The sequence below is a fragment of the Cynocephalus volans genome, chromosome 1, assembly GCF_027409185.1.
Source record: "Cynocephalus volans isolate mCynVol1 chromosome 1, mCynVol1.pri, whole genome shotgun sequence".
Taxonomy (NCBI): Eukaryota; Metazoa; Chordata; class Mammalia; order Dermoptera; family Cynocephalidae; genus Cynocephalus; species Cynocephalus volans.
Genome location: NC_084460.1, coordinates 238,780,397 through 238,807,522, shown reverse-complemented (window position 1 = coordinate 238,807,522; position 27,126 = coordinate 238,780,397). Strand labels below are relative to the sequence as shown.

The following is a 27,126-nucleotide window of genomic DNA, read 5'->3' as shown; positions in this document are numbered from 1 at the left end:
GTGACGAAATATAAATTTTATATATATTTCCTTTATAGCATCATATCGTTCTAGGAGCCCAGACTTTGGACTCAGATTGCCTGTGTTCAAAGCTGAGGAAACTGTGTGACCTTGAGCAAGTTCCTCACATTCCCTATGATTCAGTTCCTCAACTGTAAAAAGGATAAAAATACCACCTTCCTCATAGAGTTATTGTGAGGGTTAACATAAAATCTAATAATAAATAATAATAGTAGCACTTATCTCCTACTAGAATTACAACTACTGCAACTCCTCCTGCTCTCACTATTGTTATTACTACCTGCAGCCTAGCAAGGACGGTCCTGAAGGTGAACTTTGACAAATAAGCCAGTTCTAAGTGCACGCTGAGACTGGATGGGGCAAGGAGGGGAGGAAACACTGAAGATGTAGCTCAGTTGGGGAGGGTGGCTAGGAAGGTCTCGAATTATGGAGTAAGTGCAGTGCAATTCCTACAAAGCTGTTGGAATTCAAAAAACAATGATATTATTGCTGTTGTTTTCAAGAGATTAAAAAAAAAACTTCAATTAGAAAAAGAATTGGGTTTTAGAATCATTGTGTTCGCTTTTATAAGAGAATGAAACAAATCAAAAAACATTGTCAGTGTCTTTTTCAGATTTATTTTTAAAAAGCAACTTCCAAGGGCTCTCTTTGAGTAAGAACTGATTCTGCCAATTCACCTACGTCAAACGGTAAATTGATAATTATGCCACGTGTTACTTTAAATGCTACGGGGACTCGATGTAGAGTGGTTTGGGTAGTAAAATACCACAATATTTTGATTTTGGAAGTCTCAAGTGAATTATATCATTTCATAGAAGGCTGACGACTGGACCTTAGAAGTGATCCGTTGTCCGAACCCCTCATTTTATAGAAGTTGAAAACAAGGCTCCGGAGGTTAAATGATTTGTCCAAATTCCACCAAAATTTTTATGGCCAAGTTATAGCTAGCAAGTAGTGGCGTCTTAACTTCAGCCATTGATTAATTTTTGCCATTAAGATATCTCCAAAAATAAGTAAAAGAATGGGGGGCAGGGACGAGGACTGAGGGAGGGAGGGGAAGCCCTGGAATGGAACTTGGCCGTTTTCATTGTTTCGGGAGGAGCTGGCAAACAAATCCGCAGGTCGGAGGACGGTGGTGTAGACGCGCCTGTCAGAACCGCCGCGTTGGCGTCCGCACCACGTCGGCCCAAGCGGCCCTTCCCGGGTGCCCGACTCCAGCGGGGGGAAACGCCGGGTGCGAGGCACGCCTCCAGCCGCGCGGCTCCTCCCTTCGCGGGCGGCGTCTCAGCGGCCCTGGGCCCCAGAGCCCGAACCTGGAGCTGCAGAGAGGTCTGCGGGTTCAAGCGCCGGATCTGGGGGCGTCCGGGGTGAGGGCTGGGTCGGGCTGCATGCGGGGACCGGGAGAGGGCGACCAGCCGTCGCCTCGGCGCCTCTTACCGCTTGTGGCCTTCTCAAGCTGACCTTCCAAAGGGCAGGCGCCGAAGTCCAGCCCAGCCCGCTGCTTGCGCTGAGTTCCGAGAAAGGTGCCTGGGACGCCGGGTCGCCATGGAGATGGAACCGCGAGCGGCCGCAGCCCAGAAAGCGGCGGAGGGGGCGGGGCGAGGCGGGCCCGGGGCGGGGCTGAGGGGCGGGGCGGGGCGGAGCAAGCCTGGGGAGCGGCGCGGGTGATGGACAGCCCCGCTTTCCTGGAGCGCCGGCGGAGCTGAGAATTGAGGGCACACATCTTCAGACGGACGTGGGCACGTGCACTGGTTACTTTGAGTAGGGTCGAAGAGGAGGGCATTGGAATGTCGGTGTCCACACCCGTCTAAGCGAGGGAGAGGAAAAGGGTGGGGTGGCTTCGTGTTTTAAAGTTGTGGAGTAAAAGAAGTATTGAGTTGGGAGAGATGGGTGTCCTTGGATGTGGATTAACAAATGTCCCCTGCAAGATTTGGTTCCTCAATTTGAGGTCGCCCCAAGAAGATTATGGGCTTCCTGGGAGTCTCTCGACGCCAGTTTTCCTAGAAATCTGATTCAAGTGGTTAAACTAGATTCCCGCCTCTCCAACCAGCCGGGGCCAAATCCGGGTTCCGATTAGCGCCGGGGCTGCTGCTCAGCAACGCCAGCCAATGGGAGGTAGTTCTGGCTTACATAACTGCTTTGGTCACAGAATGGAGTGGGGGAGTTTTCCTGTTAGAAAATTCTAATTGTCCCTCAGCTTGGCTTCTAGGAAGGAATCGGTTATTTTTCTCCACTTGGGAAGGCGGAAGTCACTAGGATCAATTTGTTGCTAGGCAACGTGGTTTGAAGGAAGCTGGTTGGTTAGAATCAAATCTGGACTCCAATTTCACAGAGTAGCCACATGATATGAAGTATAATCGCTATTTAACCTCTGGTGTTAGGTGCCCTCTGGGGATATGTACCTCCCATTCACTCTCTAAATCTCCTGTGAGCCCTGGATGAAAAGAAGGAGGCAAAGGAAAAAAGCCAGAATGGACATTTTTTAAGGGATAATTATAATTATTATTGGTAAGTATCCCTAGTTTGATAAGGACATAGCAGTCCACTACTTCCTCTATTACAAGACACCCTTACATAGCTGATGTCTTAAGTTTGATTGAAGACTTTTAGTTCAAACAAGGCAAAGGAAAATTCATTATATTTCTTGATCAACACCTTTGAAAACATTAGTTCTGTTGATTTTGCTTAGTATTGATAAATGGGTAATGGGGGACTGGCTCTTCCCATTGTTTTACTCCAAGGAAGTGTAAGAAAACATCAAATCTCATTGGTGAAAACTTTCTCTTTCCACACCTCTTCTCCCAAACAGAAGAGCTTGTCAAGTCCATTTGTAGAAAGCAGTGTTTTAAATGTTTATTTATTGTTGCTGAAAGAAGAGGCAAAAATGGATTAATGGCCTTGGAGAATAAAAGGGAGTGGTTCGATAGATTTGGCGTCCACCTAGGGCTTCAGGGTCTTTATGTGCCAAGTGTAAGTAGGAATATTACTTGCCCCCATAAACTCAGAGCATGGAATAAGAGAAAATAAGTAAAGCCCCTGACTCAGAGCCTTGCACATGACAACTGATCAAAAAACTCTGAGATATTATTATTTCTACTGTAACATTATGTATGTGAGTAAAAGTGCCTAGTTTCAGGGTAGCTGTAAAGATTAAAGATCATTTAGGTAAAGTGTCTGACCCAGTGCCTATTTGAACCCGTCATGGTTATTTTACTTCCCTCTGATGAAAAAGCATTGCATTTCATCTTTATTCGTATAACTCGAGAAATAATCCACTTATCTCTTTAACTTTTGTGCAGAAGTTATCGGTGTAATACTCAAAAGTAAAGCACAGTTTAGTTCTGGCCTGTTCATTCAGACCACTGAATAAATTATCAAAAGTATCTATCTAGTGAGAGTTTGTTCTAACAAAGTGAAGGGAAAAAGCCAGACAAACTCTTATACAAATATTGAATCACCTCACAACAACTGCCTGTTATTAAACTCCATGGTTTTTAATAGATAAATTTTTATTGCAGATTTGAATTTTAGCAGAGCATCATATTAAAAATGTTTAAATAACATTTAGTGTTTTTTTGACTATAAAAACTAATACATGTTTATGACAATTTGTGACATTTAGAGAAACACAAATAAAAAATAACCCCAGACTTCCACCACCCAGTAATAACATCAGTCAGAAACATTCTATTTTTCCTTCTAGCCTTTTTGTGTACACATATATATATTTACTTTGTAAAATTTGTATTAGATGATAATACACATTGCTAGTATCCCTTTTGCTGAATATTCTCTCTTAAACATTTCTCCAATATCTTCAGGTCTTCAAAACATTTTTAATGGCCATATAATATTTATAATATGTATAAACCACAATATATCCATAGTTTGTTCAACCAGTCCCCAATTTGGAAATTTCCAACTTTTCTCCTGTAATTCATTGCTTCAAAAATATTTGTTGAATGCTTACTATATATTAGGCATTATGTTAGGCATAAGACTTAAGAAGTGAACAATAACTATTAAAAATAAGGTTTTGATGAACATCTTTAAATAAATCTTTGATGACATGATGGCATCTTTCATTCTTACACTGAATTCCTAGGACTGTAAAAACATAACTTCAAAAGGCATTCTTTGAGCTTCAAAGGCAAACTTAAGAAACTAAAATTCTGAACTGTAAAATATTAACTTTTTGGAAAGCTACCCAAAACAGAACATTTATTTTGCGCGAAGTGTGAATTTACCCAGAAGATGCTTTCTTGTTAGTTACTGTGAAACACCAAGGGTATTTGAAAGTGTATTGACTTTGGCTTTTACCGCTAATTCTTTCCAGGATTTGCTGGTTTTCTCAATAGCGTGAGATTGTTTGAAGTTTATGCAAATTGCTCTACTTCCTCTTCTCTCAGTTAACATGTTAACTATTTTATTTCCAGCTTTCCTCTTGTAAACATGTGGCCTTTTTACATTTCTTTCATTTGCTTTCTAGTGTGAAACATTTTGTATTGTTCACATGTATCAACCTGAAGGCCGATTTCTTTCCTCTAAACATAAGTTATAATGAATACATTCCTCTAAGGCACTGGACTTAACATTTCCTGAAGTTAATTTTGGTCAAGAAACATCATGTAAATTAACCAATGAGTTTAGGAAATTTCATAATAGAGACTATTTATTAAAATCAGTAACCACCCCTGCAACACACACACACGAACATATGTGTATGCACACACATATCTTCCTATTCTTTGACAATTTAATTTTCATATATTAGGTTGAACCACATGAAATTGCCACTTATGGATAAGAAATGGTCAAATAATGGTGACTTCATATGGTTTAATCTACATAAATATTTTTAATCAGTTTATATATTTTCAACTTCCTCCAAATATTGAACTTCCTGATTATCATACTAGGGGTATCATTTATTATTGCACAAGATTGTGTTTGTTTTGATTTCATAAATATTGGAATCTAGTCAGGAGGGTGCCATAAAATGTTTATTATTTCAGAGACAGTAGAGGGAGCCTGGAGCATTGTTATCGTAGCCTCATGTAAATAATGATTGCCTTCCAATTCTTGATGTATGGGTGAATTTAAGTACTAGTCTATATATGAATAGCAATTTTTAAAAAGTGCTTAAATATTCCCTTTAATAAGATGGGATGGAGAAGGTAGGCTGCAGGTACAGGCTGGACCTCATCAGGGTTCACACTGGGACCTGCCAGAACCCCATTGTTCTCTGCTCTTCTCTGAGTAGTGCTAGAGACAGCACACTGCCACATGGACACATTTGTTCTCTACAATTTTCTCTGTTTCTACCCATGATGTAGATCACCCTTCCATTTCCATGGGCATTACATCATGATTCCTTATTTCACCAGAACTTCAAAATATCTTAGCATTTCCAATTTTGTCTTAATTTAAAGTCATTGCAGACTAGTTGATTGCTTCTTCCAGACATGTAAAGAGGCACTTTGATCCTGTTTTTAACTCACATCCTTCTGGGGAGGTGTCTATTAAATTACCAATCCTTTCACAGACCAGGGATTTTTTTAACTTAATTAAAGATGTTGTCTCTTGCTGACCTCTCCTCAACCATCTTTATCGCTGGTCCAATCTTTTGTTAAGTCCCTCCCGCCCTGGTGTTCTAAAGGGGTTCCTAAAGTAATTGGTAATGTCACCACTATTCTTCACTGTGGATAGTCTAGGGAAGGCTGCAAGCCCCTGAGGTAACACAATCCCTAAATCTAGAGATAAGATGGAGAAACCTTAAAAGAAACCACAGAACAAACTGCAGTGTTTCCTACTGGTGTTAGGGGGAAATTCTTCTGTTATGTTAATAACATGCAGAGAAAAAAGCATTTTCCCTGGGGGAAATTGTTTGTTAAACTGTTCGACTGGGTTTTTTGTTTAATGTAGGATGTCTCAGAGGCTTTAGTATGCTAATTTCCCTCTCAGAGGGAGATGTTTAACTTGTAGCCTTTCTCAAATTTATTTGACCAGGGAATTTCACTTTTTTTCTTAGTGCTGTTTGGAAACTTTGAGAGTACTAGATACTTCCTCCGACTGTGATTGAAAAGTGAGAAAGAGGCCCTACCCCTTCCCCAACTTAATTGGCAATCAGCTAACCTAAACTTGTAATGGAAAAGCAAGCAAATCTGGGAACTGTAACCAACTATATAGTGAGATGAAGGGTGATATTGCAAACACTAAATGCAAGTAGAAGGATTTTTCATGAAAGCTGGAAAAGCAAATGTTGGAAAAACATTCTATTAGAGCGTAACCCTCCTTTTAGAAAAAAACAACTATCTCTTTCCCCTCACTTAATAAACAAGCTAAGTCAAATAGCCTTCAAACTAAACAAAGTGAAACCGAAAATAAAACACTGGGCCCTCTCAGGTGCCCTGTTGCTTTTCTCCGAGTCCAGGGTCGCGTTCTACCCTGGAGCCAGCGCTCGGCACGCTGTGGGAGGCTTCGCCCGCGCCCTGCTGCAGACGCTGCACTGGCGAACGGTGTCAGTCTGCGGGCGGACCTTCTGCTCCTCGCCCTAAGAGATCTTTGCAGTGCATTTGACATAGTTACTTCTCGCTGCTTTTTGAAACGCATTTCTCTTGGCTTTCATGCACCTCTTCCTCCCCCTTCTCATTCATCGGCTTCTTCGTGGCGTTTTCTGCTTGTTCCCCTCTCCCACCCCCAAACCTTGATGTGCCCTAAGACCCCTCCCCATCACGCTCTGCATGGGCTCCCTGGTGATCTCATTCTCACGGATAGTTTTATCTACCGCCTGCCTGTACGCTGACTAGCCCTACCCTGTCAACAGAGCTTCGGGCTTATAGAATCTAACTACATCCTGCACAGATGTCCTTAGGTATCCCACAGGCATCTCAAACTCCACCCGTCCAAAACGGAACTTATCGATTTTCTCTTTGCCTTCATGTCACTGAGTAACCACAATCTTCATGTTGCTAAATCCAGTAGTTTTTTTGCCTCAACTTATTTGACCTTTCAGCCATATTTGACACTTTTGCAATCCCTCATTCTTCAAACACTTTCTTTGGTTTCTGTGGTCTATACCTTGTTTCTGTGGCATACCTTTCTGATTTTCTTCGTATCTATCTACAATTTCCACCCCCCACCCCACCTCCAGTTTATGTTTCTTTATGCAATATTTAAATATTGGAGTTTCTTAAGACTCTTTCCTAGGGTCCTGTATCAGTGGTCTATTGCTGCTTAACAAACCACCTTGAAACTTAGTGGCTTAAAAATAGCAAATATTTTATTTGCTCATGATTCTGTGGGTGAACAAGTTGGGCTTGGCTGGGCTAAGGGGTCCTGCTGATCTTGCCTATGGTCACTCTTGCAGCTAAACTCATCTGATGGCTAACTGGGGCCTGGATGGTCTATGACCTTATTCACATGGATGGGGGTTGGTGGCAGCTGTTGGCTGAACCTTTCCGTCATTGTCAGTTATTTTTAAGAAGGCTAACCTTGGCTTCCTAACATGGCAGTCTCAAGGGCAAGAGCAGAAGCTGCAAGCCTCTGGTATTGAGGCTCAGATTCCCACATCATTACTTTCACCATATTTTATTAGTCAAAGCAAGTCACAAGGCCAATCCAGACTCAAGGAGTGTAGAAATGAATTCCATCTCTTAATGGAAGACAAAATCACATTGCAAAGTCATGCAAACTGGGAAGAGAGGAATACCTGGCCGTTTTTTGCAATATACTACAACTCCTTTCTCTTCTTACTCTATAGTCATTTTCTAAAATATTTCATCCATTCATTTGGCTCATTGTCCATTGATAATTCCCTAAATAAATGTTCTTCTCAGACCTCACTTCTGAACTCATATAGCATGATCTCTTCATTTGGATATATCAATGATACTTGAAACTCAATAGCTCTAAAACTACATTAATGATCTTCCACCAGAAATCTTGTCCTCTTTCAGTCCCTGTATTAGTGAATATAATCATTAGCAAGCAAGAAATTTTTCTTTGTAAAAGGACAATGTGCTAGGCTAGCTGGTTAGAGTGTGGTGCTGATAACACCAAGGTCCAGGGTTTGATCCCTACACTGGCCAGCCACCAAAAAAAAAAAAAAAAAAAAAAAAGAGGGGGGGAGGAAGGGAGTGGGGGGAGGGGAGATTTGAAATTCTATTAATATTGGGTCCTCTGACCCATGAACCCACGAACATTAAATATCTCTTCATTTATTTAGATCTCCTTCAATTTTTCTTGCAGGGTTTTGGAGTTTTTAAAGTATAGGTGTTGAACATCTTTTGTCAGACTTATTCCTAAGTATGCCATTTTAAAAAAAATGATATTGTAAAGGGTTTTAAAATTTTTCAGTTTCTGATTATTTGTTGTTAGTATATTGAAGTACAATTCATTTTTGTATATTAATTTTGTATCCTTAAATTTTGCTAAATTCACTTATTTCTAGTAGCTCTTTTGTGAATTCCATTGAATTTTGTACATAAAAGATCATGTCCTCTGTGAATAAAGACAGTTTATAATTTCCTTCTGTTCCGGAGGCCTATTATTTCTTTTTCTCAGCTTATTGCACTAACTAGAGTCTCCTGTATAATGTTGTATAAAAGTGGTGAGAGTGGACGTCCTTGCTTTATTTTTGATCGTAGGGGAAAAGCAGTCAGTCTTTCACCATTAATTATAATGCTACCAGTAGATTTTTCCTAGATACTCTTTATAAGATTAAAGAAGTTTCCTTCTATTCCTAATTTTCTGAGAATTTTTGTCAGAAATAAACATTAGATTTTGTCAAATGCTTTTTCTGCATCTACTGACATGATCATATGGTTTTTCTTTTTTAGTTTGCTAGCATGGTGGATTACATTGATGGATCTTCTACTGGTAAACCTACCTTAAATTTTAGGGATAAAACAACTTGGTCATGATATATTATCCATTTTAAGTATTGTTAGATTCAATGTGCTAAAATTTTATTAAGAATTTTTGCATACGTGTTCATGATAATATTCGTCAGTAGCATTCTTTCCTTGTAATGTCTTTGTCAGTTTTTGGGATTAGAATAATGCTGACCTCTTAGAATGAGCTGGGAAATATTCCCTTCTGTTCAATTTTCTGGAAGAATTTGTACAGAATTGGTATTATTTTTTCCTTTAATATGTGGTAGGATTCTCCACTGAAGGCATCTGAACATGGGGTTTTTTTGTTAGAAAGTTTTAAAAACTACAAATCCAGTTACTTTAATAGATATAGAGCTTTGTTGGATACCTATTTTTTCTTAAGTAAGTTTTGGCAGCTGATGGCTTTCAAGGAATTTGTCCATCTTATATATAAGTTGTTGAATTTATTGACATAAAGATGTTCATAGTAGTCCTTATTGTCCTTTCACTATAGAATCTGTATTAATATCACTTCTTTCATTCCTGATATTGGCAATTTGGGTCTTTTCTCTTTTTTCCTTATCAGTATGACTAGAAGTTTATTAATTTTATTTGTTTTCTGAAATAATCTGCTTTTGGCTTTATCAGTTTTCTGTTCTTTCTAAAATTGATATCTACTCTGTTTTTATTTCTTTCTTCTGCTTACTTTAGGTTTCACTTAGCCTCTTTTTCAAGCTGCTTCTCAAGGTGAGAGCTCAGGTCATTGATTTGAAATCTTTTTTTTTTTTTTCAAATATGAATGTTTCTAAGTTCTAAGTTGAACTTTCCAAGTTGCATCCCACAAATTTTGAATGTTGTGTTTTCCATGTTCATTTAATTCTTCTAAATACTTCCTAAGTTCCCTTTTAATTTCTTCTTTGACCCAAGGGTTATTTAGAAGTGTATTGTTTAGTTTCCAATTATTTGAGGATTTCACAGAGATCCTTCTGTTATGGACTTCTAATTTAAATTCCATTGTGATCAGAAAACATACTTTGTGTGACTTGAATTCTATTAAATTTATTTATACTTATTTTATAGCCCAGACTATCATCTATCTTGGTAAATGTTCCATGTGCACATGGAAAGAATGTGTACTTAGCTGTTATTGCATGGGGTGTTCAGCAAATGTCAATTAGGTTAAGTTGGTTGATGGTTTTGTTCAAATCTTCTATATCCTTACTGATTTTTGGTTCACTTATCCTTCCAACTATTGGTAGAAAGGTGTCAAAATCTCCAACTATAATTATGGAATTGTTTATTTCTCCTTGCAATTCTATCAGCTTCTCTGCATGTGTTTGCAAGTTCAGTTAATAGGGGCATAAATGTTCAGGATTTTTATGTTCTCTTGGTAAAGTGATCACTTTATCATAATGAAATGACCCTTTATATCCCTGGTAACATTTCTTGCTCTGTGCTATGGTTGAATGCATCACCCAAAAGTTCATGTGTTGGAAGCTTGGTTGCCATTGTGGCAGGGTTAAGAGGTGAGGCCTTTGGGAGGTTCTGCCCTCATGAATGGATTAATGCATTATTGCTGGTGTGGGTTAGTTATCATTTGAGTTCTGCTTCCGTTTCTTCTCTGTTTCATACAATCTCACCCTCTCTTGCTCTTTCACCTGCCCTTCTGGCATGAGATGACCCTTGCAAGATGCCAGCACCATGCTCTTAGACTTCCCAGCCTCTAGAATTATGAGCCAAATAAATCTCTTTTCTTTATAGATTACCAAGTCTGTGGTATTCTGTTATAGCAGAATATGCATTAAGGCACCCTGTTATCTACTTTGTCTGATATTAATATAGCCACCCAGCTTTCTTTTGATTTGTGTTAGCATGATATATATTTTTCATCCTATTACTTTTTTACCTATGTGTGTTCTATATTGAAAGCTGTTTCTAGTAGTCTGATTAGACTTATATCTTGCCTTTATATCCAATCTCATAATCTCTGCCTTTAAACTGGAGTGTTCAGATCATTTTAAGTTAATATCATTATTGATATTGTTGGGATTAAATCTTATTTGTTTTATATTTGCCCATCTGTTCTTTGTTCCTTTTTTCCCTATTTTTTCCTCATCGTCTTGGATTGAGTGTTTTTTTTATGATTCCAGTATATCTCCTTTGTTGGTTCATTAGTTTATAACTCTTTCCTGTGTTATTTCAATGGTTGCTAAGGTATACACCTTTAACTTATTACAATCTACCTTCAAATGATATTATACTGCTTCATGTAGAATCTAGGAAACATAATACAATATGTCTCCATTTCTCCTCTCCTGGCCTTTTGCTTTTGTTGTCATATATTATGTTTCTACATGTGTTAATTTATATTTAGTCTCCAAATATATGATACATTGTTTTTATTTTTGCTTTAAAGAGTTGATTACGTTTTTTTGAGTAATATTTTTATTTTTATTATTTATCTATTTACTGGTTATGAATATTCATAAGATACAAAGCTGATTGTCACCCCTCATTCCCATGAAAGATATTTAGATATAAAAAACCTTTGTATTTATGCACCTAATTGCCATCTCTACTGCACTTCATTTCTTCATGTAAATACAGATTTACATCTAGTATTATTTTCCTTCTTCTTGAAGGATTACTTTTAACATTTTTTGTAGTGCTGGTCTGGTGATGATAAATTCTTTTGGCATTTGCATATCTAAAAGGTCTTTATTTCACCTTCCATTTTTTGACAGATATTTGGGTGGGTAAAGGATTCTACTTTGGCAGTGGGTCCCCCTACCTCCCTCCTTAGGACGTTAAAAAACGTTGCTCCATTGTCTTGCTTCTTCTTTCAATGCTTGCCTTGGATTGTTTTAAAAACGGAATCTGTCATACTCATCTTTGTTCTTTTGTATGTAATGTCTTTTTCCCTCTGACTACTTTTATCATTCTCTCTTTATTACTGGTTTTAAGCAATTTGACTATTCTGTGCCTTCATGTAGTTTCTTCAAGTTTCTTATGCTTAAGGTTTGGTGAACATTTTGGAACTATGGGTTTATCATTTTCATCACATTTGGAAAAATTCCATACATTATTACTTCAAATATTTTTCTGTCTCTCCCCCTCTTTTCTTCCTTGGGGACTTTAATTACACATTTATTATGCCACATGAAGTTGTCCCATATCTCACTGATATTCTGTGCATTTTTCTCAGTCTTTTTTTTCTGTGTGTTTCATTTTGTATAGTTTCTATTAAAATGTCTTCAAATTCACTAATCATTTCTTCTGCAATGTCTAATCTGACATTAATCTTATCCTGTGTATTTTCTTATTAAGAATTTTAGTTTTCATCTCTAAATGTTTGATTTGGGTCTTTTAAAAAATACTTCCATGTCTTCACTTAACATGTTTAATCTTTTTTCTCGCTTCTTGACCACATGGAAGATGGTAATCATAGTTGTGTTGATGTCCTTGCCTAATAATTCTATCATTTTTGTCAAATCTAGTCAAGTTTCAATTGATTGATTTTACCCTTCATTATGGGTAGTATTATCTTGCTTCTTTATATGCCTGGACATTTTTGGATGGATACCAAGCATTAGGAATTTTACCTGTCGGGTGCTGGATATGTTTTTATTACTGTAAATATATTCAAGTTTTGTCCTCTGATGAAATATGATACTTTTAGGTTTTGCTTTTAAGCTTTGGTAGGCAGAACCAGAGCAGCATTAAGCTTGGAGCTAATTTTTTCTCATTACTGAGGCAAAATCCCTCTGAGTACTCTACTCCATGCCCTACGAATTATGAGGTTTTCCACTCTGGTTGGTGGGAACAGACACTATTCACAGCCCTGTGGAGTCCTGTGTACTATTTAATCTGTAATTCTTTCAAGTAATTCTTGGCCTCAGGTAATTTTCCAACATATGCACTGGTCACTGCTAAGAGGATGAGTATTCAAGGGGATTTTCTGCAGATTTCTGGAGTCTTCTCTCTGTACAGCTTTCTCTTCTCTGGTACTCTGCCCTGTGAACTATAGCTGCCTTGGCCTCTCTGGGTTTCTAGCTCTGTCTGTTCAATTCAGGTAGACCACCTGCCTTTAGCTAGGTTCCCCTTCCTGTGCTGCAGCCTGAAAAGTTTTTCCAGGCAGAAGCTAGTGTATCATAGGACTTATCTTTTTTGTTTCTGGTTTTTAGGGATCTCTTTCTTTTGTTGCCAGATATCCAATATCTTGAGAACTGCTGACTCATTAAAAAAAATGTTTCTTTAAGTTTTTTTAGATTGCAGGGTAAATCCCCTCCTATTACTCCATCTTGGCCAGAAGCAGAATTCCTATTGCTTTACTCTTAAACATGAACAAGCAACCAGGGATTATCAGACATTAGAGAAAAGCCAAAAACATGCAATAAAAACAGCATGATAAACTAGTAGAAAATAAATGACCCTAGAGGAAATAGGTAATTAAGGGAACAGAAGGAAACAAATAAAATGCTGGAAACTATCTTCAGAGAAATTTGAGAAAATGATATGTTGTATCCACAAAAGACTAATAGGATGCTGTGACAAACTTATAATCAATCTAAGAACAAGAAATAGCTTCTGAAAAATTACAAATAATTACCTATTACAAATTTAATTTAAAACTTTGGATACATACAAATAGCCAACAGGTATATGAAAAAATGTTCATCAACATTAATGGTCAGGGAAATATAAATCAAACCCACAATGAGATATCACCTCACACCTGTTAGGAAGGTTATTTTAAAAAATTAAAAACAAAAAGTATTGGTGAGGATGTAGATAAACTGGAATCCTTGCACACTGTTGATGGGAATGCAAAATGGTAAAGCTGCTATAGAAAACAATATGGACATTCCTCAAAAAACTAAAAATAGAAAACCATATTATGCAGACTTCTGAGTTATATTCAAAAGAATTGAAATCAGGATTTCTTTTTTTTTTTTTTTTTTTTGTCGTTTTTTCGTGACCGGCACTCAGCCAGTGAGTGCACCGGTCACTCTTATATAGGATCCGAACCCGCGGCGGGAGCGTCGCCGCGCTCCCAGCGCAGCACTCCACCGAGTGCGCCATGGGCTCGGCCTTAAAATCAGGATTTCTAAGTGATATTAGCACTCCTATGTTCATTGCAGCATTATTCACAATAGCCAAGAGATGGAAACAGACTAAAATGTCAACAACAGATGAATGGATAAAAAAAAGATGTGGTATATACATAGTATGGACTCCTATTCTACCTTAAAAGAAATTCTGCAGTTTATGAGAACATGAGTGGACTTTGATGACATTATGCTAAGTGAAGTAAGCTATACACAGAAAGACAAATACTGCATGATCCAGTTATATGAGATATCTAAAATAGTCAAATTCATAAAATTAAAGACTGAATTGTGGTTACCAGGGACTGAGAGGAGGGGGAAATGGGAGTTACTTAAAAAAAAAAGGGGGGGGTTGAGTGATAAAATTGAGAACATTTCCGTGATTGGAGAAGAAAAGAAAATATGGAAGAAAAGATGAGAAATATAAAAGATTGATTTAGGAGGTGTAACCTAAAAATGGTTTAACCTACAAATGATATAACCTAAAAAAGGAGAACAGAGAAAATGGAGAGAAAGGTATTACAAAGGAAATCATAAAAGCAAATTTCTAAGAGTTGAAAGAAGTCAGAAATCTTCAGATTTAAATGGCCCAAGAAGTGCTAGGCCACGAATGAAAACAAAAAATAAAAAAAACCCCCACTAAGCACGTGTACCAGTACCAATATATTGCCTCTCACTTCCACATCCAATGTCCTTTGCCCTGCTTTGGATTACTGGGGGTGGATTCTGTAAATATTTCTCTTTTCCAGGTGGCATAAGGTTCGGCTTTGTCAGTAGAGGATGTGGGAAGGATGCTGCAAGAGGAAGCGGCTTTCCTTCCTGGTTTGGATGATCATTTTTCTTGCTTGTATGGTTGCCAGCAGATTGCTTCCTTGCCAATGGGTAGCTTCTTTCACAGTGGTGTGTAAGAAACCTAGTGGTGTACACCCACCAGCAAATTTTGCCAGCATCCTGGAGGGTAGCTTCCTAGGCGTTTTGCTAGCACCCCACTGGGTGACTTCCTGCTTTCCAGCTGAGTCTGTGGCATTTCAGCAAATTTCTCTGCCATCCAATAGGCTACAACTATATGCTTTCCAATGAAGTCTGAATCTCAGCCTTGATTGAAGGTCCTCTTCCGTGTTTATTCCTTCCTAGGTACTCTCCTCAGTACTACAGGTAGTGGCTGCTCCTCACATCTGACAATTCTGCATTCTTTATCCCTCTTAGTAGACAATCATCTTTTACTATTTAATAATTTTTCATACTAAATTTTCCCTGATCATATTACTAGTACGGTCTCTGTCTCCTGACTGGACCCTGACTGATACAACATGATTCTGAAATTTCAGAATGCCAAGAAGTTAAAGAAACTAAAAACATCTTTAGTTAAAAAGAAGAAGTCACTGCTGTGGGTTAAATGTGTCCCTCAAAAGTTCATGTATTGGAAACTTGACCCCAATTGAAACAATGTTAAGAAGATCCAATTATGGTATTTGAAAGTTGGGGCCTTTAAGAGGTGATTAGATTGTGAGGACTGTGCCCTTGTGAATGGATTAATTCATTCATGGAGTAATGAGTGTGGTTCTGATGGCTTTATAAGGAGGGCAATTGCGAAGGTTAGCTCTCTTGCTCAGCCCATTCTCACCATGTGATACCTGCATTGCTATAGAGAGTCACCACCAAAAAGAAGGCCCTCACCGGATATGTTCCCTGCATCATGGACTTCCCAGCCTCCAAACTGTAAGAATAGATGTTGTTTCTTTATAAATTACCCAGTTTCAGGTATTCTTTTTTTTTTTTTTTTAAAGATGACTGGTAAGGGGATCTTAACCCTTGACTTGGTGTTGTCAGCACCATGCTCACCCAGTGAACTAACCAGCCATCCCTATATGGAATCTGAACCTGTGGCCTTAGTGTTATCAGCACTGCACTCACCCGAGTGAGCCACAGGCCGGCCCAGTTTCAGGTATTCTGTTATAAGCAACAGAAATGGACTAATATAGTCACCTACAAAATAATTTGAATCAGACTGATATCAGACTTCTCATCAACAGTGCTTAATTCTAGAAAGTAGTGAAGAATTCTTTCAAAGGCCTGAGAATTCTATACAATGTCAAATTATTAAGTTTGACACCAGGATAAAGACATTTTTGATATACAGGATGTATGGATATTTAAGAAGTCTCAAGATGACAGCTTGGCAGCAAGCCTAGAGAGGTCTCCTGGAAATATCTGAGAAACATTTACAGAGAGAATCCTTGAAAACCAACCTAAAGAAGTGATAAAGGAGTGAGAGAGAGAAAAAAAGGAAATGTAATCACAGCACAAAAATATTTACATAGATTTAGCTTCTGGCTTATGGTCACTTCTGACAGCATCCTGCCATTGTTCTGGGTGATTTCAGTGTCCATGGAGATGATCCTTCCGATTCCATGTACTCTCAGTTCCTCAATCTCCACTGCAATGAATGTGTCCTCCACCTGCCTCATTCATTCCCTTGCTCAACCCCTAGTCCTGAGCTGTCCAATACTGTAGCCAGTAGCCACATTTAGCTATTAAGCACCTGCAATGTGGCTAGCCCAAACTGACATGTACTCAAGTGTAAAATACACACTGGATTTTGAAGATGTATTACACACACACACACACACACACACACACACATAAAATATTTCATTAATAATTTTTATATTGACTGCATGTTATAATGATAGGAATTTGGATATATAGTTTACGAAAAGTGTGATAATATGAATTTCACCTGTTTCATTTTATTTTTTGAAATGTGACTGGTAGAATATTTAAAAATTACATGTGACACACTATATTTCTATTAGCAGTGCCCTAGATCTTATTACCAATAACAGCAAATCCTCCATCATGTCCATTCCAATCGTCTTGTTCTCTGAACACCATTTTCTCAGTCACTCCCTAAGGGACCCCACCTCTAACAATTTTTCAGCCCCACCAGACTTTTTATCGATTGATGTTATCACCTTTTCATGGAGCCTTCTCCTCCCCACCTCACAGCCCTTCTCACCTTGCTTAAATCTCTTTTCACCATGCTTAATAATTTTATTCACTCCCTGGCATATACCTTCAGCTCTCCTACCCTTCTACATGGGTAATTAATTTATCAAGAATTATGACAGACTGGTCTTAGAGAGTATGATGGGTCAGAAGCTAAAATCTATATAAAAGTGTATTACTGATGAATCTAGTAGTGTACTATGATTACATTTCCTTTCTTGTACTGTCTTTTTGCCCCCCATGTTGTTCATTTCAGCCTGTATCACATCTTTAAATTCTCAAAACAACTCACTTGGTTAAATTCACAACCCTGGTTTAATCCAGCTGTCTAACTTCTTCATGCCTGTATCAGCGCAGCCGACTGTGGCTGATGGAAACCCATGACCAGCTTCACTTCCAAGTACTTACGGTTCACCTCAAGGAGGTCCTCAGCACTGCACTCACGTTGTAGCGCACATGCTCAGTCCAAGTGCTCTCCCTCTCTCCTGCACCAGTGGTCTTCAAACTGCTGTGGTTGCTTTCCAAGAAGGAAATAGTTTAAAGAAATCAATTACCAGATCCTCGACATCCCTATCGACTCTTTCCTAAAATTTTTCTCCCTGAGAATGGGCCTGCATTCACATCATGAAGTTCCTTCTTTCACTGTACAGAAGAAAGGCAACCTCTCACCCACCTCAGTCTCAGAGGTGGCCCCCAGGGTGTAAACACCTCCTGGGCTAAGCTAAAGCCCTCTGCAACAACGCAGTTATCACATGGTGAGAATGGGCTGAGCAAGAGACAGTTTCCTTTCACAAGTCATCAAGACATCATAGACATTTTAGATTTCCTGTCCTTTCTGTTCTAAATGTATGTCTGTTAAAGTGAAGCCAGCATTAGAAACAGGGTGTTTTGACTCACACTGAAATGTTTTCTGATGCATCACTGAGTGGGGTGGTAGAATTGACGACAGTTTTTGTTGAAAGACCTAGTTTCTTCCTTCCCCAGACTTTTGAAAAAAACACAGCATTTTTGGGGGAGAGTCCAGGAGAACAAAGAAAGGATTGGTAAGAAATATTGGTGAGAATACTGATTGATGAAATATTGAATATTGGTGAGAAAATGGTGTTTTAAATATCTTTAAACATTAGCAAATCTTTTTAGTTATTTTCAGTACTCATCCTTAGGGCCATGTCATTAGCCGGGAAGAAAAAAATTTTGAATAGCTAATCAGTGTCAGTTAAGTAACACTGACTCTTTCAGTGTAATCAGAATGATTTCTGAGACTACCAGTTTTAGAAAGATACATTAGATAAAAGCTACAGATAAAAATTTTATGTGATTTCTTTTTGATTAGGTATACATTATTAAATAATGTAGTTACTACTTATTTTATTAAATCATACATGAAATATTTATTTCAATTACCGTCAACCCTCACCTTATAAAATGTTAGCTTTTGTCTACCTCCTATTAAAATAATGATTGCTAGCTTCAAATAAATGTTTTTTTAACCAGCTATACATTTCTATTTCATTAAATAAACAGAAAAGTGTGATTATAATATCTAATGAAATTAGTGCAATTATTTCTGATTTTTATTCAAAATATTTATTAAATTATTCTCTAATGCAGAATACCAGAGATCATATATGCACACACAAACAAATTTAAATAAACTATTTAAATTACCTGAAAAATAGGACTATATAGGCTAATAGGCTATTATTTAAATAAACAGTAATAGGATGAGTTAGTGAAATTAGAAGTAATTAATAGTAGGACTAATATTAATCATTTTCTTCTTGTCTTTTGATACAGAAATTTATTTTTTCTTTTTAACTCTATATTGGGTATTTAAATTTTGTAAGCTCTATTATTGTGTATTCATAAGATATGTTAACACATAAGTACAAGATATTTAAAAATAACATAATAGGACTAACTAAACAGTTATTACCTATATTTAATAAAAAATAAAAATGACACGTTTCCTTCTGTCCTGTGATGCAGTAGGTTGTTTTAATCTTTCTGTTTCCTTTTCTAATATTATTTCTCTGAACTGCCTATTTAGGACACCCTTCCTTTCTTTCATGTAGTGGTACAACTGAATTCAGTTAAATGTAAATTCAGTTTGACTTGCAGCTCTTCTAGGGTGAAGTCTGCATTATAGAAATTTATAGACTGAATGGAATTTCCCAAGATTTACATTTGCACTCTCTGCCAAATATGCAGATAGTTGAGCGAAGTCTAATTTTTATTTGAACAAAATATCAACAATCTTTTTGTGTTTCCTGCAGTTTCATTAAAATCCTCATAGAAATGAAGAAAATTATTTAAACCTGTCTTTTTCAAATTAAAGTACCCAACAGCAGGTGATTATGTTTTTGTTGCTGTCATTTGACATATTACTTGACATATTATAGAAAGTGTAACCATAGGTAAGATCTGACAGAATGAGCTCTGCAAGGGGCTGTACTGGGTTGAACAGTGTCCTTCCCAAAGGTCCTGTCCACCTGCAACCTGTGAATGTGACCTTATTTGGAAATAAGGGTCTTATAGACGTAATCAAGTTAAGATGAGGTCATACTGGATTAGGGTGGGCCATAAATCTAATATGACTGGTGTCCTTATAAGAGGGAAATTTGGACACAGATACACACACATGCACATGCACAGGGAAGATGGCCATGCGAAGGTGGAAGCAAAAATTGGAATGATGAACCTGCAAGCCAAGGAATGACAAGGATTGCCAGGGCCACCAGAAATTAGGAGAGAGGCATGGAGGAGATTCTTCTATAGAACCTCGGAGTATGGCCCTGCTGCCTCCTTGACTGCAGACTTCCAGCCTCCAGAACTGTGAGAGAATTTATTTCTGTTGTGTTAAGCTACTTGTTTTGTGGTAGTTTGTTACAGCAGCCTTAGCAACCTATTAAGGGGCCGACATATCAGTTATCAAATTTCCCCTTTTGTTTGCCCACTGGACATTTTAGTTTCAAGCTGTGAATCAGGAAATATAACTTTACTGAGTTCCGTGGCACCATCAAGGAAATGATAAAATGCTGTGTGTTTGTTTGTGTGGTATGTCCAAACTAATGCAGTGGTCACTGTTTTCAACTGAGCATTGGTGTCTTTGAGACATAAAAACCCTTCTGATCAATTTAGAAGTACTTCCTTGTCTAATCCCAGACTTCAATCTCCATACGTGTATTCACAGTCTCCTCCTCCGCCATGCCCAATCTGAAATTATTTTCTGCATATTGCACAACATGTTCTGTTTTGGCTATTTATCTCCCTAATCCAGTTGTATGTGTCCTTCCTTCTGTCATTAAAAGAACACATTTAGCCTTCTTTTTCAGTGAGATCTGGGTCATGCTGGTGATTTTGCAGTTCTCTTTTTCATGATCTGAACTTTAAGAAAACATTGTCACAATATTCACAATGTTAAAAATTAAACTAGCACTGTCTCTGTAATAAGGAGTCTGACTCCCAACAGCTTTAAGCCTCACCCCTCTCTCTCCCCATCTGCCCCACATCTAGGCAAGCTGATTAGAAAACCTGGGTGCTCTCTCATCTGGTGCTGGTGGGAGATTCAAACCACATGTAGGAACCCTCACCTCACCCCCCTTCCCCCTCGCCACAGTAAAAACTCCCAGCTGGTCTCTGTTCCCTGCTCTCTCAAACCATTCGGGACCTGCTGAGAGGCCTGCTCTCCTTGCCCCAGAAACCTCAATTACGTAAGTAATTAACCTTTACATTATCTCTTGGTGTGTGCAAGGCATCATCAGTCTCAACATCTGAACCAAATTTAGAGTGTGGGGGTGTGTCCATCCTGATTCTCCAGTGTGGCCACGATCATCTTGATATGAAGCACAACAGTTAATCCATAAGTCAAGTCAAATGTGGACTATTAACGTGAACGACCTAGGTTGCATACTTCAGTCATATCACTTGAGGTGATGCCACAGTGAGTGACCCATTATTGTGAAGCACAAACCATGGTAGCCGACGTCAGGGGTCAGGAGAAAAATCAGCGACAATAACTTCCAAAGGCAGGTAGTCTATGCTATATCTATATGACACTAAAAATAGCCCTGCTTTTTTGGTCCCTATTTTTTTAGGCCACAGTCTAGACTTTGTACTTTCTCCCCCAATTTCTGCACCCACCACCAAAACCCAGAACTTTTCACATCCTTGGGAGGGATTTCCCAGAGCACAGGACTTTATTTATTTGTTATTATTATTATTTTTTTTACATTCTAAGATGTAGAGCAGTTGGGGGGAAGGGGGAAAGGAAAAGCGGGGAAGGAAATAGAGTGGGGAGGAGTAAGAAGGAGGTGGGGAGAACACAGGACTTTTAGTGCTAAAACTAGGGTAGTTTCAGATGAGATCCTGTGTGTTCAGGGTGGTATGGCTGCAGACGAGTTTCAGTGTGAGACCTTCAGTGAGAACTGCTCAGCTGAATCCCATCCAAACTCCTGACTGACAAAAACCATGAATGATGATAATTAATCGTTGTTTGGGCCACTAAGTTTTGGGGTGGTTTGTTATGCAGTAATAGGTAAGTAACACAGCAGTGCACACTGGCTAGAGTGGAGTCCCTGATCTTTTCCTTCAAAACCTGTCCTCCTCCTCACTGTCTTCCCCATCTTGTTATATGACAATTTGTCTTCTAGTTGCTCAGGTCAAAACCCCTGGAGTCATTCTTGACTCCATTTTCTCTCCCACATCCAACCATTCACCAATCATATTGGTTCTATCTTCAAAATCATCCAGATTCTGACCACTTCTCATCTCCTTCACTGCTACCACCCTACTTTAAGTCACCATCATCTCTTGCTTAGATTGTTTCAATGGTCTCCTAACTAGTTTTCCTGCTTCCTCCTTGCCCCCTTCAGTCTCTCCTTAACACAATATCTGGAGTGATACTGTTAAAATGTACATGAGATCCAGTTACTCCACTGCTCAAAACCTCTCAAGGCTTTCCAGCTCTCCTGTAGTAAAAGCCAAAGTCCTTACTTCGACTTATAAGGCCTTACACAATCTGCTCCCATTACTTCTCTGTCTTTATTCTCTAACACTCCCCCCCCCCCCCCGCCCCGTCAGTCTGCTCCAGCCACACGAGCTTCCTTGCTATAGCTTGACCAGAATAAGTATGCTTCTGTCTTATGGCCATGGTACTTGCTGTTCCCTTTGCCTGGAATGCTTTTCCCTAGATCGCTGCTTGTCTTTCTCCTTCACTTCCATCAGGTTACTGTCTCAGTGAAGTCTCCCCTGCCCAGCCTACCTAAAATTTCAGCTCCTTACTCTGACTTTTTCAATACTCCCTCCTTGCTTTACTCTCTTCTTAGTACTTTCCATTATCCAGCACACTATATATTTTACATATTTATCTTGTTCATTGTTTGTCTCCCTGCTGAAATGAAAGCTCCATGAGGAAGAAAAAGATTTCTGTTTCTTTCCCTGTTCTGTCTCTGATGCCTAGAGAACAGTGCCCCAAACATAGCAAACTCTTCATAAACATTTACTGTTCAATGGATATCATTGTAGTACTGTCACTGTATTTTGATTTTCAAATTTAGAATTGATGCTTAGGAAAATAACAGAAGATAATTAAGATTACAGAACAGAAGGTAAATGCTGTCAACTGTAAGGTTTGGAGGTGAATGAGGGAGGAGAGGTGAAAAGAAGGAAGGGACACCAGTATTCTCAGCCTGCAAAATATCAGAGGCAAGAGGTACTATCTCCAGTGGTTGGAAAAGGAAGTTATAAGCACAAAATTGAAAGTTACAAGCATAACTAATGGCATTAAAAACAATGAGTTAACTGGAGGCACATGGAAGAAAGATGGGAGCAATGGTGTACAATAACTCATAGCTGTAAGTCCATTGATAATATTGGCAATGTCTATCTTTGCCTGATTTCCCTCAAACACAGAGCCTGAGACCAGGCTTAAGTGCTAGTGCTTAATTAGGAGGTACAATCCTGCTCTGCAAGAGTCAGGGAAAAGGGAGGAGAGGCTGGGAAGTACTGGTAGCAAATATAAGGTGATGAATTACTGCACTGGCCATTGCTTCATTAAGAGCCATGAATGAACAGAGCTGGTTCCTCAGCAGGTGACCAGCAGGTGCTCAAACACAAAGGACCTCTTCGGACAGACTATATGAAAATATTGTGCCTGAAATAGTCCATCAGAGGAAGGAAGGAAGAGAACATGTACCTGCAAGCTCCCTTTGCTTCTGTCTTCCATTGGTAAAAATTTGCTGCCTGAGGAGTTAACTCTCTCACATATCCAGGTGCGTCACCTGCCCCTTTAGTAGCCTCTGGGGAAGCCAGATCTGGGCATGTGGCCTGATGGTGTCTTGTGGTGGAACATGTGCTCAGACTCAGTTGGTCACCTCTGGGATGGCCCAGGCAGGGCAAGCTGAGAGACTGGGAGACAGGTGGGCCTGAGAGAATCTAAGCAAGTACACGAGATGTGCCCACCACAATGTCCAAACTTGATAGATCAAGAAATGGAGATTTGAGCATATTTTTTGGAGATAAGAAGGAAACCATCAGAAAAATAAAAACAGAAAAGAGTTCAAGTGATTGTTTCTGGGGATAGGAAAGAAATTGGAGAGCAGAATGTGGATTATTATTATTAGGCTTTCTATACAATTATTTTAAATGCCTGAATTACATTGATGAAATTACTTTTTAAAAATTTGCAAACTGGGTTTTATCACTCCTTTCAAAATTCTTTAGTGATGTCCCATTGCTTTTAGTTTAAGTTAATATTGTTATCTGTAGAGACTAAATTTGTTCTATTAAAAATTTGCTATTCAAATATCAGCGAAATACAAGTGATTTTGTAGGAAACTGCCATAAGTACAATATTTAAAGAAAAAAAGGATAAATGCCCATTTTGATTTTGGGGGTTTTCCTTTCTAAACTAAAGTCCCTGAATATCAGGGCTCTCCTGGCTCCCTGTGAGCTATACTTTTTGACTCTCCACTCAAGCCATACTGGCCACTTTTCTCTTTCTTGGATCCCTGACTCTTTCTTCCACCTTGGGAGCTCTCTTTATTGCCCATGACTCTCCTCTTCAACCCCACTCCCAACACACCTTGTCCAGAATTTCTAAACTTCAGGGTCCACATACCACCTTCATGGTGTCTGTCTTTTTTATGTAATGCCCACCCTATTATCTCACCATGTTTCTTTGAATTGACAGCTTGGTTTAACTTAAGTACATTTATTTTACAAGGAAACTTCATATGCTAACAAAAATGGAAAACCAATTTCAGCTGTCACAAGTTGCACAAAACTGTAAAAAATATACATAATAATCACAATAATAATATGTCTGTGTACCACCAGTGGTTTATGTAACATACTTTGCAACACCCTAGTTTAGTTACCTTTTACTCATCCTTGAGTTATTAGCTTAAGTATCACTCTTTTCAGGGAAGTCTCTTCTAGTTCTCTGAACTACACCAAACTCCTGTGTTGCACACTCCTACCATTGCTGCATAACATTTGTGAGATAAACTTGTATGGCAGTTGTAGTTATATATTTGTCCGATTATTTTAGAATGTCTGTGAGCTTCATGAGAATAGGACCTGTGCTAATTTTGCCCACCTCATATCTCCTGTGCTGACCACTGTGCATGTGGCCCATTGTTAATGCTTTAAAAATACTTATAAATATCTGTATGAAATTATCATCTGACATCAACCAACATTCTTTGTTTCATTTCCAGGCCCACCAACCCATCTTCTAACTGCATATGAGTTTCCTCAAATTCTTTTTGAAAGGAAGCAGGGTGAATGTAAGTATTTGTATGAATGAGTGAGCAAATGGATGGCCTGGAGTGGCAAATGGTAGTTACCAAAAATGACAGCAACAACATCTCCCATCCCACGTGTTCTTGTGCAGAGGGGCTTTGTCACTCTGTCATCAAGAGGTAGAATCTAATTCTCTTCCCTTGAATGTAGGTTAGCCTTAGTGATGCGCTTGAGCTCACAAAAGTGACTTCCAAGGCTGGGTCAGTAAAAGGCCACACAGCTACCACCTTTCTCTCCTGGAACACTCACCGTCTGGCTGCACCTTCACAACCTGCTCACAGAGCCCAGCCACCATGCTGTGAAGAGCCCAAACCCTCTGGAAAAGCCACATGGCAGGTTAGCTGGTTGCCAGCTGCAGCTGAGGCCAGTCTTCAAATCATCCCAGCCCAGGCATCAGACATGTGAGTGAGTTAGCCTCCAAGTGATTCCTACCTCTAGCCATTCAAGTTTTCCCAGCTGAGGCTCAACATTGTAGAGCAGAGACAATCATCTTTCTTCTGCCTTGTCTGAATTCCTGACCTGCAGAATCTGTGAGCAAAATCAGATGACTGTCACTGTATGCCACTAAGTTTTGGGGCGGTTTGTTATACAGCAAAGATAATCAGAACAGAATTTGTTATATGGAAATGAGATTCTTCCATAAGAAAAACCAAAAATATAAGCAATTGGCTATTGACTGGGCAGCAGGAAGAAGCTTGTGGAAATAAAGGAAAACCAACCAAATGAGAACAACCAAAGGCTATTTATTCAGAGCTTGCTATAGCAAGAGAGTCAGCCGTCATTAGTTGCATTTTAGCAGAAACCCAAAATCAGGCAGAGGAGTGGAAAAAAGGGAGAGCCTCAGGTGTGCCCTGATTAGGAACTGTGGGCATGGGGAAGCTGTAGGCGGCTAACTAGAAATGGGGCATACTATGTGCTTGGTTAAGGTGCATATTTGGCTTTTTCTGGTTGGTCCTAAGTTGGAAGTAGAGACAAAAATTAGGGAAGCTATTAGTTATTAACCAAATCTTCACGATTTGGGTGCCAATTATTACACTGAATATTGTTGGGTTTCCTGGCTTGTTGCTATACATAGCAGTATGATTTCCTATAAGTCTGACTTATAGTAGGCTGGCTTCCTGGACTGGGTTACTGTAGATAATGGTTTGGTTTCTTAGGTTGGCTGCTGCAGACTGTGAGTCAGAGGTCCATTTTTATACATTGTCTGGCCATTGTCCATTCACATCTTCAGTTTCTCAGGCTCAAATGGCCTTGAGAAGTTTGTTAGTGAACTAACCTTGAAAAGACTATCAGTGAAAGCTGGAAGGACAGTGAGGAAATTGTTATTGCAGGGTGGAAAACATTCTTAGCAATGTCACCTGCAGTACCATGGAAAATAATTTATCTAATGAAGCAGTGGGTTTGTCTGAGGAGATTTCCTGGCAGAAAGTTGAAAGTGTCAACTGGTTTCTTTTAGCTACTTATGATAAAATACTGCTGAACGAAGAGGAACTGTTCAATTTTCCAGCACGATTTAGAGGAAATATAGAGTGCTCAAGTCAGTCTTTCTAGTCAGCAAAGTATAGTCAAAGTAAGAAAGGTCCTCAGTGCAAAGGTCAAATCCAGGGCACTATTAGGAAGACAGTCTCAGAGTAAAGATATAGCTGATGGTATGACTGTAAATACTTTTTTAAGACCTCAGAAAGATTAAAGGTAGCTCCTTATGAACACTCTCGGATAGTTTAATAGGCCTTTCATGGATATTCAGACACCACTTATCTCTTAAGTTCAAAGTTTTCCAGATTGTAAGGAACTGTACCAATGGGCTGTACCTGACAAACCTCATCAGCATTAGAAGCTGATTAGATGGCAAGCTCTTGGACTTCGAGCTGATGCAGTAATGGGATGAGACTCTGGGGATCTTGAGGGTGGGGTGAGTATATTTTGTATGTAGGAGGGATGTAGGAGGCAACTCTGCTGTTGGCAGAGTGCAGACTACGGCAGATTGTACTTTTCCAAAGATGGCAGCAACAATGATGGCTCCTTTACCATGTGAGCTTGCCACACCCCCTTTGAGTTCTGGAGTCCACTCTAGAACTAGATTCCCTTGAATCTAGGCCAGCCTTTGTAAGTTGCTTGTAACAAATAAAATATGAAGGAATTGCCACAAAGTGACTTCTATGGCTAGGTCTGAAAAGGCCATGTAGCTCCTGCCTGTTTCGGAATGCTCGCCCTCCGTATGCTCAAATCTCAAGACGTTCCCTCTTGGAATCCTGTTGTGTGAAGCCCAAGCCACATGGGAGGCCACAAATAGGTGCTCTGGTTGA

At 39.0% G+C, this 27,126-nt stretch overlaps 1 protein-coding gene across 1 annotated transcript in view; it reads right to left on the bottom strand.

The window, feature by feature from the left end:
* Positions 1 to 7,488, bottom strand: part of ERICH2 (glutamate rich 2) — a 32,780-nt gene extending 25,292 nt beyond the window's left edge. The window contains 3 exon segments of the mRNA XM_063085802.1: positions 1,133 to 1,405; positions 1,459 to 1,828; positions 7,435 to 7,488. Of these exon segments, the coding sequence (XP_062941872.1) occupies positions 1,133 to 1,405; positions 1,459 to 1,828; positions 7,435 to 7,488 (697 nt within the window).
* Positions 7,489 to 27,126: the final 19,638 nt, after the last annotated feature.